Below are 14557 nucleotides of genomic sequence, written 5' to 3' on the forward strand. Positions count from 1 at the left end.
AGAAATTCCTATGGTGGGATTGGAAATGAAGATACGATCAATGCTTCTTCTTCCTTTTGGCAATGGATTGCACAGTGATGTCGCTCAAAATTATTTCCTCCAATGATCTTGCCTCTAATGGCTACTCGACTGAATTCTGAGCACTGGCACAACCAGGTGTTCCTGGTATATTCCTTAGAGGATCTTGAGTCTGAAGACTCTTGGTATGACCAGCCTCTCTTCATAAATTAGCAAGTCATCAATGACACTGAGATGTCTTTAGTGCTCAAAGTTTTGTTTCAGGATGAGATTGTTTGGAACAGATGCTGGCCATCCTTCTTTTGCAGTATTTTCAAATTATAGCATATTCTTCATCTGCTCATTGTTCTTGCCCAGATTTCATCCCTCTGTGTTGTTGCTGCTAGGAATTTTATAGCGAATGAGATATATGAATCTACATCCCCAATGAAATTTATGTCCTCCTGTTCAGGCTTCTCAACAGGTATTTGTGACAATGCATCTACTGTTGCTTGTTTGCCTTGGACATATTCATCTATCAGTTTCTTGCTTGATATAAGCAGCTTTTCCACATAATGAACATGTAGTTCCTTCTGCTGAAGATTGTGGGAAATGTTATGCCTGGTTAGGTTTACTCTAGGTTTTCACATCATTCTCGAGACCTCTGAATAATTATGGGAATTCTGTCCTGAATTCAGTAGAATTTTCTGGGCTGCCCAACTCATCAACTTTATGGACGGGTGCAAGCTTTTATACTTAACAGTGAACATTCTTGGTTGTGGACCACAGACAATGTTTCTGTGATTTATCTTCCTTTGTCCTGGAGTTTAGCAGTCAACTATCCCATGACCTTCCGCTGAGTGCCACCTGGGCCATGGAGTCATATGGTCGATGACTGGAGGATGTTGTGCTTTAGCTGCTCTTCTGTGACTGAAAGAATTGAAACTCCTGCTCCAGTGTCAAATTTGAAGTTTATGTTATGTCTGTTTACCGTAATAGCTGTGCTCCAATCGCTCCCATCTGACCCTGTAATTTTTCCTAGGAATAGGCATTACATTATCTATTTTGTCTTCAACTTCTTGAATGGGAGATGATTTTAGCTGTTTTTCCCTTTAATTTTTGTGTAAGGGGCTTTTTTCTGTGGCATACTGATTTAAAAGGGCCTCTCTTCTTGCAGGAATGGCACGCTGCAATTTGGGGGGGGGGCATTGGTTGGTACAGCCTTCTCCACAATGAGAACATGGAATTATGGTGGCTAGCCCACACACTTTACTATTTCCTAGTTTCGTACTCAGTGCGCTGTTATTTCTCTGTCCTACGAATTGCACTGTCAGCCATCATTCTCCACATAATTTATTTTTTACTGAAGTAAAATCTGGTTTTGCTTTCTCATTTCTGAACATAGAGCATAGAACATACAGTGCAGAAGGAGGCCATTCAGCCCATCGAGTCTGCACCGACCCAATTAAGCTCTCACTTCCACCCTATCCCCGTAACCCAATAACCCCTCCTAACCTGTTTGGTCACCAAGGACAATTTATCATGGCCAATCCACCTAACCTGCATGTCTTTGGACTGTGTGAGGAAACCGGAACACCCGGAGGAAACCCACGCAGACACGGGGAGATCGTGCAGACTCCGCACAGACAGTGACCCAGTGGGGAATTGAATCTGGTACCCTGGCGCTGTGAAGCCACAGTGCTATCCACTTGTGCTACCGTGCTGCCCACCTTGCTGCCCTACCGTGCTGGCTACCTTATTAACAGCACAGCCTTCAATAGGGTCAAGCCTACTCTCGACTGTAGAAAATCTGATAACGACTCCCCTCAGATTCCTACAGCAATGGGATCCTGATTTAATCTGTCTTTCAGATCTCCATGTTTGCAATTCTCAGCTATCAATATAAATTGTTAATGAAGGAATCTATGTTTGCTCCAGTCTTTGGGAGTGCCTATTGAACTGCGCCCTCTTTGTTTCATTGAAAACTAAAATAAGTATCAAAGGCTTTGTGGTCTTTCAATATGTTGCAGTCTGTGATGGTATGTATTAGGGGTAATACGGTACACCATGATGCCGAGGGGCTATTGGTGGACAGATACTGGGTCCTGATTGGATCTGCCGCCTACTGGGCTCCACCCAGAAAGGCGGGGTATAAGAACTCGGTTTCTCCCAGCAGCTGCATTCTGTAACTGAGCTGCTGGGGAACAAGTCTGAACAAGTCTGCTCAATAAAGCCTCGATTGAGATCTCTACGTCTCGCCTCGTGTGTTATCAATGGTGCCACACAGTCTCTTCATTTATGTCATTTTTGACCATTACTCCATCTGCACTACTGCCTGTGGCATAGAATAAGGTACTGGCATGTTCCTTGCTAGATTTCTTTGCTGATCCCAATGCTGTCCTGTACCTGGTAAACCTGCAACACCAGTTTTGCCACTTGATCAGGCCCTTCCACATGGTCAAAGCACTCTAGTATGTATAGGATTTTCTCCATGGATTCCTCTCACCATTATTACGATCCCAGACCAGGCCCCAACAGTGGCTAGGATACTGGACCGAAATCCCAATATTTTAATCTATTTTGTAAGATTGTGGGAAAGAATACTTTGCTCCAGGAGTGATTGCACGAAAAAATAGGGATTTGATATTTGGCACCACCACTGCAGTCAAACACACTCTAACTCAGGCTTTTAACCCTTAAATTTCCAAACATTTTCCAAACGTTTATAATCTAATATATCTAAAATCCTGCATTCGTTACACCATAGCCTTTTCTGGCATTTCATTGAAAATGCTCTTGCACTGTCATGGCCCTGCAGTTGTTCCTCTTGCTGCTTCTTCCAGTTGCTGGGTTCTGTTTGGGTTTTGAAAAATGCAATTCTGTACTGCCTGATTAACTGGCTTGCTGTAGTCATATGGCGATGTCATGAGGTTGCCTCTGGAGGCAGACATCAGTTCAATAAAGGCCTCTCACTGAGAAGACTGTTGTCCTTATGCATGAAACATGAGACGGAATTCTCCCAAGCCATCGACAACACATTTGATGGCGGGCAAGGTGGGAGAATATGGCAGGGGAGCCAGAAATCAGTTTCACACTGGCGTGAATTTACACGGGATCTTCCGCTGGTGCGCACTATGGCTGGAGGGAAAATCTGCCAGAGGCTGATGTGAACTCATTTACATCCAGTCAATGGGACACAGATGAAGACCCAACCCCCCCCCCCCCCCCCCCCCCACACACACACCAGATACTCCACAATGCCGGAGGGAAACATGTTCGTATAGCATAGCGCGCAAATGTTGGGACTCATCTGAACAATGTCTGGAGCTGCCTCTGGAGTTCATGATGGAGTCTGCCCACAATCCTGGATCCTGGAACACCACAGCAGTGGGTCAGGGGTGACTCATCAGGTAGACCTTCTAGACCATGTGACCTGGAAGGATTCCATCTTCTAGCCTCACTGTTTTCTTGAGATTCATCTTCATTTTCAGTAGGTTCACCTTTTTTCAGATATGTCTCTTTTTTATTGGGCTGAAAACATACTGATGTAGAAAATTCTCCTGAACACTCTTTATGAAACTCCCCCCTCCACTCTCTGCTATTACTATTCCAGTCTCTATTAGTTTAATTAATGTCATTTATTATAATTGTTCCATAACTTTTGCAGCTCTCGGTAATTTCCTCGCAAATTTATTTGTCTTTACCTTTCGCATTGGTTGGCAGTCTATTCTTTCTTAGCTCTAACCAAATAAATTCTGTCCTTGACTTGTCTAAGAAAATGTCTCTCTCCAGCACTGTAGAATTCTCATTTATTAATACTGTGACCCCTCCACCTTCTGTTTCTTCCCTATCCTTCTTGAACACCTTTGTATCCAGGAATATTAAGTACACTAGCCCTGCCCTTATTTTGAGCCAGGTCTCATGTTACTTGGCATCATATTCCAACATGACGAATCAATGCCTGCAACTCATTTTCTCTTGTGCATTCACATACATGGGCTGTAAAGCTAATTCAGATATTATTATTTTCCTTCTTAAACTGACCCTGCCAAATACATTACTATATCTTACTCTAGTACCAACTGTTTCTCCCAATTTTTTGTGCACCTTGTTTTTCTCTCTAATATTATTGCCTAGTTCCCTTCTCCCTGACAAGTTAGTTTAACGCCACAGCCAGTGCCAACCCCCCCACCCCCCCCTCATCCCCAACACCCCGGCAATAGCATGAGCATACCACCCCACAGGGACATCTGTCTCGGCTCTGTTCAGGTACAACCCATGGCTCTATATAGGTCCCATCTCCCCTAGAACCAGTCGCGATGACCGAGGGACTCCCCCGTTTGCCATCTTTCCAGCCATGCATTCATCTTCCTATTTTATACTCACTAGAACTAGGTATAATCTGAAAATTACTACTTTTAATACTCTGCTTTCTAGCTTAACACCCTAAAATCTACCTCATCCCTCTTTCTATCTATGTTGTTGATACCCATTTGGATCATGACCACTTGCTGCTCATCCTCCGCACTCAAAGTGCCCTGCAGGTGTTCAGTGACATTACTGGCCCTTCTCTAGGCTGGTAACATTACCGCTCTTAATTCATATTTGTGGCCCAGAAACACCTGCCTGTTCCCCTTATCATAAAATTATCTTATCACGATTACCTTTCAATCTTCCTCCTGCCCCCTGTACAGCTGAGCCAGCTGTGGTGCCGCAGATCTGGCTGTGGCTGCATTCTCCAGAAAAACCCTCACTCCATAGAATCGCTGCAGTGCAGAAGGATGTCTTTTGGCCCATCAAGTCTGCACCGGCCTTCCAAAAGTTCACTCAACCTAGGCCTACACCCCACCCTATTTCCATTACCCCATGCATGGCCAATCCATCTCACCTACACCGGAGCACCTGGAAGAAACCCACACAACAATCTTATAGGATTTTGAGAAATGATATGAAAAATCTGCAATTGGCACACCTCAATGCACACTCTAATAACTAATTTACTTTAACTCATCTGCTTATTGATGCTCAGCTATCTGACTCAAATTGTGAATCAAGTTAATAATGTTGGGCTGGATTCTTCAGTTGGGCCCGCCGCAAGATCACCACAGACGGGCCGCGGACGACGTCAAGGTCCATTGACCTTGAGCAGGAATTTCCGGTCACTAGGCAGGCAGGACGAAGAATCCCACCCGTTATGTTGAAACAGAAAAAGATGTGGGGCGAGATTCTCCGACCCCCCGCCGGGTCGGAGAATCGCCGGGGGCTGGCGTGAATCCTGCCCCCGCCGGTTGCCGAATTCTCCGGCACAGGAGATTCGGCGGGGGCAGGAATCACGCCACGCCGGTTGGCGCCCCCCCCCCCCCCCAGCGATTCTCCGGCCCGGATGGGCTGAAGTCCCGCTGCTAGAATGCCTGTCCCGCCGGCGTGGATTAAACCACCTCTCTTACCGGCGGGACAAGGCGGTGCGGGCGGGCTCCGGGTCCTGGGGGGGGGGGGGGCGCGGGGCGATCTTGCCCCGGGGGGTGCCCCCACTGTGGCCTGGTCCGCGATCAGGGCCCACCAATCCACGGGCGGGCCTCCACCATTGCGGAGACGGAAGAGACTCCCTCCACTGCGCATGCGCGGGGATGCCGTGAGCGGCCGCTGATGCTCCCGCCCATGTGCCGCCCGGCAATGTCATTTCCACGCCAGCTGGCGGGGCACCAAAGGCCTTTCCCGCCAGCTGGCGGGGCGGAAATCAGTCCGGCGCGGGCCTAGCCCCTCAAGGCTAGGGCTCGGCCGGTCAAGATGCGGGGAATTCCGCACCTTTGGGGCGGCACGATGCCGGACTGATTTGCGCCATTTTTGGTGCCGGTCGGCGGACATCACGCCGATTACGGAGAATTTCCCCCGTGGTTTTTGTAAAGTTATTTAGTTAGCCTTTCATTCGTGTTTTTTTTGGTAGCTGCGATGATTAAATCAACACTTTTCCAAGGCAGAAATAAGTTATTTAAAGTGGTCACCTCTGAATAACAAAGCAAACATACCCCCAGCTATTTTCTTCAGCAGCAAGTGTTTCAGTATTTCAGTCATTGTCAGATGAAGTTACTGAGCATTATTTTAGGCAAATTCAATAGCTCAAAAGAGAACCTTTAACTATTTTAATGATGGCAAAATGACTAAACACTTTAATGGTAAATTTGCAGTGCAAATCAAGTACTCCATGCATGGAATCAATAGAAACATCAGCAGGCACCCAATAAAAACATAATGGAGTAAGTGGGTGTAATGCAAACTATAACTCAATATCAGCAGGATTCCTGGTAAAACAAAATCTGCATGGATTGAAATAACTCCAAAACTAATTTTTCTGGGTTGAAAACATTTTTAAAAAAAATAATTTTGTCACAATATTTATAGAATTTGCAGAAAATTACACCTACTTAATGTAATATTTACAACATTACCAAAAAAATTATTTTGCTGACAGCAATGACTATTATTTGTTTATAAGACTGGTATTCTAGCAGGACTGGACAGGGTAGATGCAGGAAGGATCTTCCCGATGGTGAGTGTGTCCAGAACTAGGGGCCACAGTCTGAGGATATGGGGTAGATCATTTAGGACAGAGCTGAGGAGAAATTTCTTCATCCAGAGAGTGGTGAGCCTGTGGAATTCATTACCACAGGAAGTAGTTGAGGCTAAAACATTGTTTTGTTTCAAGAAGCAGTTAGATATAGCACTGAGGGCGAAGGAGTTCAAAGGATATGGGGGAAAGCGGGATTAGGCGATTGAGTTGGATGATCAGCCATGATCCTAATGAATGGCGGAGCAGGCTTGAAGGGCCGAATGGCTTCCTCCTGCTCCTATTCTTTCTATGTTTCTGTTTTATAACTGTTCATAAGCTATATTAGCATGCAACATTTGAGACTCTGCTTACACCAACTATTTTGAGAGGTTTATGGTTTTGCGATGTCCAGACTCAAGGTAGTGGGGAGGCCCTGAATTTTGAGAGTGATTGCGGTGTTAAATATAGGTATATGGTATTGTTTAATACCGGTAGCTGAAGCAAACCAGGTTAAGATAAGGTAAGATAAATTTCTCATTAAAACATTATTTCCACAAATTATGCTCATGTTTATCCATTAATTGGAATTTTAGGGTGTTGGCAGATCGACGGAAGTCCAGGCTCTCTGAATTATCAGTTTCTTAAAGTCTCTTGGGCAACGCTTCACCTAAGCTGGGTGAGTGCAAACGTGCAACGCATTGTGTAGGCCATGTTCTGAGAGGTAGGCATGTATGTGGCCAAGCAATTCACATAAAGGGACAGCGTGCAGAAAAAAAGAGCTCTGCACAACAGCTAAACTTTAAAGATAACATTGCTCTTAGTCCTCAACTGAGACTCTGAAAAAGCACATTCTCCCCATGTCTGCATGGGTTTCCTCCCACAGCCAAAGCTGTGCAGGTTAGGTGGATTGGCCAAGCTAAATTGCTCTTTAGTGTCCAAAGGGTAGGTGGAGTTGTGGGGGTAGGGCAGGGGTGTGAGCCTCGATAGGGTGCTCTTTCAGAGGGTTGGTGCAGACTCGATGGGCTGAATGGCGTCTTTCTGCACTGTAGGGATTCTATTATTCTATGAGGGAGAAGGGAATAGAGGGTTATGATGATAGATTTAGATGAGGTATCATGAGGGGGTGGGGAAGTTCGAGTGGAGCATAAACACTGACATGAACTGACTGGGCCATGTGGTGATATGCCTGTGCACAGTTCTGTATATAGTTAGCAATTCGGCATCCAACCGGCTGCTGGCGTCAGACATTCATCACGTGACTTGAGATACCCGCCAGTTGGTAGTAGGACGTACAAGAGGATAGTCGCACTGAGAGTAGTTCCAGGAGAATTCACTGAATTCATTTAGTAGCTATTGTCTGTATAGTAATCTGTTAGTTATCTTTACATGTGTGTGTTAATAAATCATCTTTCCAGTTAAACAATTAGATGTTCTGTGAACATCATTACAATGGCCATATCGCAGAACACAACAGGCCAAATGGCTTGTTTCTGTATCATATATCCTCTGTAAGGTAACTTGTACCTTGTGTTGTAAATGATGATTATTTACAAATGATATCAATTCTGGTTGAAAGGCAAAAAAAAAATCATGGGCTGGATTCTCCGCCCCGCCGAGCCACATTTCTGCCCCGACCCGCCGGCGGGATTCTCCGTTACGCCAGCCGACCAATGTGTTTCCCATTGTGGGGCAGCCCCACGCCGTCGGGAAACCCCCGGGCGCCGGCAAAGCAGAGAGGCACGCTGGCGGAGAATCCCGCCTCACGATTTTTTTACCTTTGGTTTAAAATGAGAAAGTTTGGGCGCTCACGGCATGTCTACAGGGACAACATTGCATCACAATTTCTGTCTAGACATGAAACATCTGCCAAAGTCTATTTTCATTTCAGCAACATTAAGATTTCCATCTCATGTGGTATTTACAGGATGATTTTAGTGACTAACATTCTTCAGAAAGTTTTCTAAGAGCTGAATTAACTAAACATCTGCGCATGATGAGAGCATCAAGCGATGTTCTGTGGACACTGAAAATGTCATAGGCTTGACTATTTTTCATAATTATATTTATGAATGCATTGCATTGTAATATTTGTAATTTTATAGAAGCAATAGCTTAATATCATCTTTACGAATAGATCAAACTCCATAAGATATGACTAATGATGGGCCTGCTGTACTCAAATTTTACTCAGTGAATCTTGGAGCTTCTGGTCCGTGTGGTTCAGCTACTCAACATGAAAACTTGCTAGGATATCAGGAAAGATAGATAATTATTTTTCTTTAACCTTTCCAGGTGTTTCACTCTCTGTTCCTACCAAGGTCAGAATATGGTGGCAATTGGAAATGATTGCACCAATTCACCTAGGGTCATGGCTGATTCTTTACTGCCGTAATCAGTGAGTTATATGGCATAGGAGGAGGCCATTTGGCTCACTGAATTCATGATAGTTCTCTGTGCAGCAATCCAGTTCAGTCGTATTCCTCCACTCTATTCCTGTAGCTCTCAAGTTTCCTTCCCTCAAATGCCTATCCAATTTCCATTTGAAATCATTGATCGTTTCTGGTTGCATCCGCCACTCTCATGAGCAGTGAGTTCCAGGCCATTGCCACTTGCTGCGTGAAAATGTTCTTCCTGTATCTCTTGCACAAAACCTAAATCTGTGTCTCCTGGTCCTTGTACCATCAGCTAATGAGAAGAGTGTTTCTTTGTCTACCTTGTTTAAACTTGTCATAATCCATTACAACTGTAGCAGATCTCCCCTCAACCTCCCTTGCTTTGAGGAGAGAACCCCCAGTTTCTCCAACCTAAATCTATAGCTAGCTTCTTTCAAATCCTCAACCACTCTGGTAAATCTTTCTGAAAATCTCTGCAGACAATATCCACTGCATTCCCTTTATCAACCTGCCCTGTTACTTCATCAGAAGAACTCTTTGTTAGTCAAACACAATCTGCCTTTTACAAGTGCTTGTCCACTTCATTGGTAAAACTGGAAATTCATAATCAGTGATATTACAACTGATATTCATTAATTCTGTCTCCTTATTAATGTGCATGTGGTGGGGGGGGGGGGGGGGGGGGGGGATGAGGGAAAGCCAAAATTGAAGGTCAAAACTCATGAAGATGTACCGCGCAGGGCCCAATGGTTTGAATTTTACCAGCCTTTTGGTGACAGACTGCGAGGCGGAAAGGGTGGTAAAATGGCATCGGGAGCCAAGCCCAATATGTTCCTGCTACCATGGGATATTACCAACAGTAGGAATGGTAGTGACTTGGTCAGCCACTGACTGAAGGCAGGCCGCCAATGAACCTAATGAATTGGCCTGTTGATGTGTTACGAAGCCATTCTTTTAAATAAAATGGCTTTATGTAGTTACTTGCAAACATTCACAAACTAATTTGGAGAAGGACAAAACAGCAAGCTGTTACGATGGCTGCTGGGAGCTGGGTGACTTTCATAATATCTTCACAGAGGCAGAATTACCTCAAGTCTCTGGAAAGTCTATAATTAAATGACCTTGGGTGGAGGTGCCCTCTCTAGAATGGACATACTGCGATGAAACCATCTGCAAAATTCCTATCTCCTATTGTTAGTGCACATACCCAAAACTCAAAGTCCAGACTCCAGGGGGCTGATTAAGCCGCACCCAATTTGGTGTCAGGACGAGGCCGTTGAATCACGCAAGAGGCCTCTCGTGAAATTCACGACGCTCACAAAATCACACCAGTTTTAACGGTGTCTCACGAGACGTCTGATCTGGATCTCACCCTCACTGGGCGTAATCCAGATCCAAATATTTAAATGATCTATTAGGCTCATTTAAATCTGCATTCGTGGGACTCTCCCAGTGTGCCTGGGGGGAGGGCCTGGGGGGAGGGGGGGGGGGTTCCCGAGGGGGGGGGTTCCCGGGGGGGGTGCTCCCAGGCCATTAGAGACCCCGTTGTGGTCAGGGACAGAGCAGGGTGGCACTCTGGAACTGGCAACCGGGCACCTTGGCACTGCCAGCCTGGCACCGTGGCAGTGCCACCAGGACAACCTGGAAGTGCCAGTCTGGCACTGGCAGGGTGTCTGGGCAGCATCGCCAGGCTTCCAGGGGCACTGCCAAGGTGGCAGAGTCAGGGTGCCTGGGTGCCAGATTGGCACTGCCAGGGATTGGGCCCGGGGGGCCTTATCAGGTGGAGGGAGTGTTCCCGGGGTGCTCCTAGAGGTTGGAAAGGGGGGTCGAAAGCACAGGTAGGGTAAATAGATCGGGGCAGCCAGACAAAATGGCGCCCTGATCTATGAGAAGCCTTTCCTGTTGAAGTGAGCAAGAAATTACTCTAGTGCGGCCTCAGCGGAGAAAAGCTCCCCGGAGCCAAAAAAGGGCAAAGCGCCGTTAAATAGCAATATGTTTCTCCATGCTGCAACCGCCAAGAAATACCCTGCTAAACACGCCCAATACCGGACATAGTAGATTTTGTTCCAGTTTAATCACACTCCATGGGGCGAAATTCTCCCCCAACGGCGGGATGTCCGCCGACTGGCGCCAAAGACAGCGCCAATCAGACGGGCATCGCGCCGGCCCAAAGGTGCGGAATGCTCCGCATCTTTGGGGGCCTAGCCCCAACATTGGGGGGCTAGGCCGGCGCTGGAGGGATTTCCGCCCCGCCAGCTGGCGGAAATGGCGTTTGTTGCCCCGCCAGCTGGCGCGGAAATGAGGCGCATGCGCGGGAGCGTCGGCGGCCGCTGTCAGTTTCCCGCGCATGCGCAGTGGGGAGAGTCTCTTCCGCCTCCGCCATGGTGGAGGCCGTAGCGGAGGCGGAAGGGAAAGAGTGCCTCCACGGCACAGGCCCGCCCGCGGATCGGTGGGCCCCGATCGTGGGCCAGGCCACCGTGGGGGCACCCCCGGGGTCAGATCGCCCCGCGCCCCCCCCCAGGACCCCGGAGCCCGCCCACGCCGCCTGGTCCCGCCGGTAAATACCAGGTTTGATTTACGCCGGCGGGACAGGCAATTCCTGGGCGGGACTTCGGCCCATCCGGGCCGGAGAATCCAGCGGGGGGTCCCGCCAACCAGCGCGGCCGATTCCCGCCCCCACCCAATCTCCGGTACCGGAGACTTCGGCTGGGGCGGGGGCGGGATTCACGGCGGCCAACGGCCATTCTCCGACCCGGCGGGGGGTCGGAGAATGACGCCCCCTGTTTCTGTAACAGGTGCCGGGACTTTACGAGCCTTGAAACTGTAGTTTCTAAAGACTTTGACATCATCTGGTTCATCACATGCTACTTATAATTAGTTCTATAGGACACAACAATCTAAAGTAGCTTAACTTTATATAAAGACGTTCATAAAGTTCATGGCTTTACACAAGACTTTAGCTGTATCATAAAAGTTACATTATACAAGGTTATTTAGTAAATTACAGCTGTACCAGTAGAGCAGTCCATTTACATTTATTTACCGATTGTAAAAAAGGTGAGAAAACTCAGATGTCTTCTAAGATGCTTTTGATATTTTCATTCATTGGAATTATTAATTTCCGAACAGTCATTAGATAGTCACCATCAACTTGTATTCCATAAATGCTGTTTACATTACTCTACTCTTTGGTTCTTCCATTGAAGTGTCTGCAGAGCTGAAATATTTCACTATCATTGTGCTTTTGTTCAATTGAGAAGAGGGCTTTTATTCCCCATAAACATTCAGTGGGATTCTCCGAAACCCCGCCGGGCCGGAGAATCCCCGGGGGGGCGGCACGAATCCCGCCCCAACGCCGGCTGCCGTATTCTCCGGTGCCAGTTTTCGGGCGGGGGCGGGGTTCACGCCACGCCAGTCAGGGGCCATTGGCAGCGCCCCCCTCAGCAATTCTCTGGGCCCCGATGGGCCGAGCAGCCGTCCGTTTTTGGTCAGTCCTGCCGGCGTGGATTAGACATGGTCCCACACGGCGGGACCTGACAGGCAAGTCGGCTGGTGCAGTCCTCGGGGGAACGCAGGGGGATCCGACCCCGTGCGGGGGCGTCCTCACGGTGGCCTGGCCTGCGATCGGGACCCACCGAATCTGCGGGCGGGCCTGTGCCATGGAGGCACTCCTTCCATTTGCGCCGGCCCCTGTAGGGCTCCGCCATGGCCGGCGTAGAGAAGACACCCCCTGCACATGCGCCAGAATACGCAGCCGGTCTGCGCATGCGCGGAACCACGCCGGCGGTTCCGCGCATGCGCGAGATCACGCCGGACCTTCGGCACATGCGCTAACTCGCGCAGTCCCTTCGGCGCCGTCTGACACACGCCAACCTCTCCGTCATCCACCTAGCCCCCAGAAGTGCGGAGAATTCCTCACTTTTGGGGGCTGTTGACACCGGAATGATTCGCGCCGGCTTTCCTGGTGGCGTGTGGACTTAGTCCCTAGACAGGAGAATCCCGCTCATTATCTTTTAAGATTTATCATGAACACCATAAAGGAGTTGCAATTTCCTTCAATAGCATACCTGTCCTATAACCAGTGCCGTTCAGATACACAGCAAATGTCCGCTGTTCGTGTGTGGCCTGCCAGGAGGAAGATGAGCAGTTCTCATTGTTTGTGTAGGTATTGTGGTTGTGGACATATTTCCCTGTCAACATAGAAGATCTTGAAGGGCAGCACATGGGTGTTGTCACGAATGCATTTGTGAAGTGGGCCCCTCCTTGCTCCATGATCCTTCTGGTCTTGTTCATCACTTCCAAAGATCCTACAAAGAATTAAAAAATTGATATTACAATTGCAGAAATAAAATTCTCAGCATTATCTACAAACATTAAGCTTGGTACGTCTGTGAAAAATCTCCTGGTGTGTGATTTTCATTTGGAGTAATAGTGCAAAACATTCAAGTGAGTTCATAATGGGCTGTTGAATCGTTACCAGCAGTTTTACATTTTCACCCAAAATTAAAATAACTCTACTTCTTAACAGATTACATTTCTTTCATATCTGTAAATAGCACTTATAGGATTTGCCATTATCAAGGAAGCAATTATGAGTTGCCATGGACCCTAATCATGTCTGCATCTCTACCTCTAACACTAAATGAAACTTACTTCAGAGTCTAGAGATCATGAGGCCAAAACCAGATGTGCAGTTTCCCTCCATAGACACATATAAATACCACTGCCCTCTAATCTGTTCTGTCTATATTTTCCTTTAAGTCTTTCAGTAATTATATTTTCTTGATTGTAGGGCTTTGTTTTGCTATGCCTAGATAAGATTGTCTACATTTCAGCCAGGCTGCCTGAACACAGGCCTGGGTGAACCATTTCTAATCTGTGTGTCCAACGAGGCCAGCCAGGGCTCTGTCTAAGTCTTAATCCCCTATGTTGCCTTCACCTATTCCCAATTTCAAAGATGTTCAGGCCCATCCAACCTGATTCAGCCTGTTGCCCGATCACTATCCACTTGCTGAGCAATTTTCTCTTATCTTCCCAATACACTCTGCAACCATCCATTCAATAATACTGTTTCATGGAGCATTTATTTTCGCCTTCACGATATGAGTATATGGCAACAGCAATTTTTATCAAAATGTACGATCATTCTTGAATATCTAATAATGTTAAGATGGTGGTAATATTGAAAAGAAGAGCCATAAAATCTGAGAAATTTCTAACTGCCACTGGATTCACAAATATTTTTTTCAAAATCAGTTGTATTTAATTCCTACCTGCATAATCACCATTCTCTCTACTGCAACACACCTCTCATCTCCACCAACTGCCTGCTTTATTCCATCTGCTCTCTCCCTGCACTCTCTGATTTCATCGGACCTAAAGTCTACATTATGTCTTGATTGCACTTTACCTCAATTCCTCAAATGTGAATTCATTGGAGATTATCTCCCAAAGATTTAGCCATGCCCACATTTGCTTTCACCTGTCACGCTCACATCACACTTTTTTGTCATATAATTAGGGAAACTAATTCTAGGCTAATATATTAGAATAATTGCCATAAATGTTAATTTCTTCCCAAAATCCTTTCCAGGTGAAAGAATGGCAATCATTTAAAAAA

The 14557-nt window shown here is 46.8% G+C and overlaps 1 protein-coding gene across 4 annotated transcripts in view; it reads right to left on the reverse strand.

The window, feature by feature from the left end:
* LOC140428406 (extracellular sulfatase Sulf-2-like) overlaps positions 1–14557 on the reverse strand; it is a 598468-nt gene that overhangs the window by 161317 nt on the left and 422594 nt on the right. For all 4 annotated transcript variants that reach the window (XM_072514825.1, XM_072514822.1, XM_072514823.1 and 1 more), the window contains one exon: positions 13005–13244. In XM_072514825.1, coding sequence (XP_072370926.1) covers positions 13005–13244 — 240 coding nt within the window. The remainder of the gene's footprint in view (positions 1–13004; positions 13245–14557) is intronic.

The sequence above is a fragment of the Scyliorhinus torazame genome, chromosome 8, assembly GCF_047496885.1.
Source record: "Scyliorhinus torazame isolate Kashiwa2021f chromosome 8, sScyTor2.1, whole genome shotgun sequence".
In the NCBI taxonomy this organism is placed as follows: Eukaryota; Metazoa; Chordata; class Chondrichthyes; order Carcharhiniformes; family Scyliorhinidae; genus Scyliorhinus; species Scyliorhinus torazame.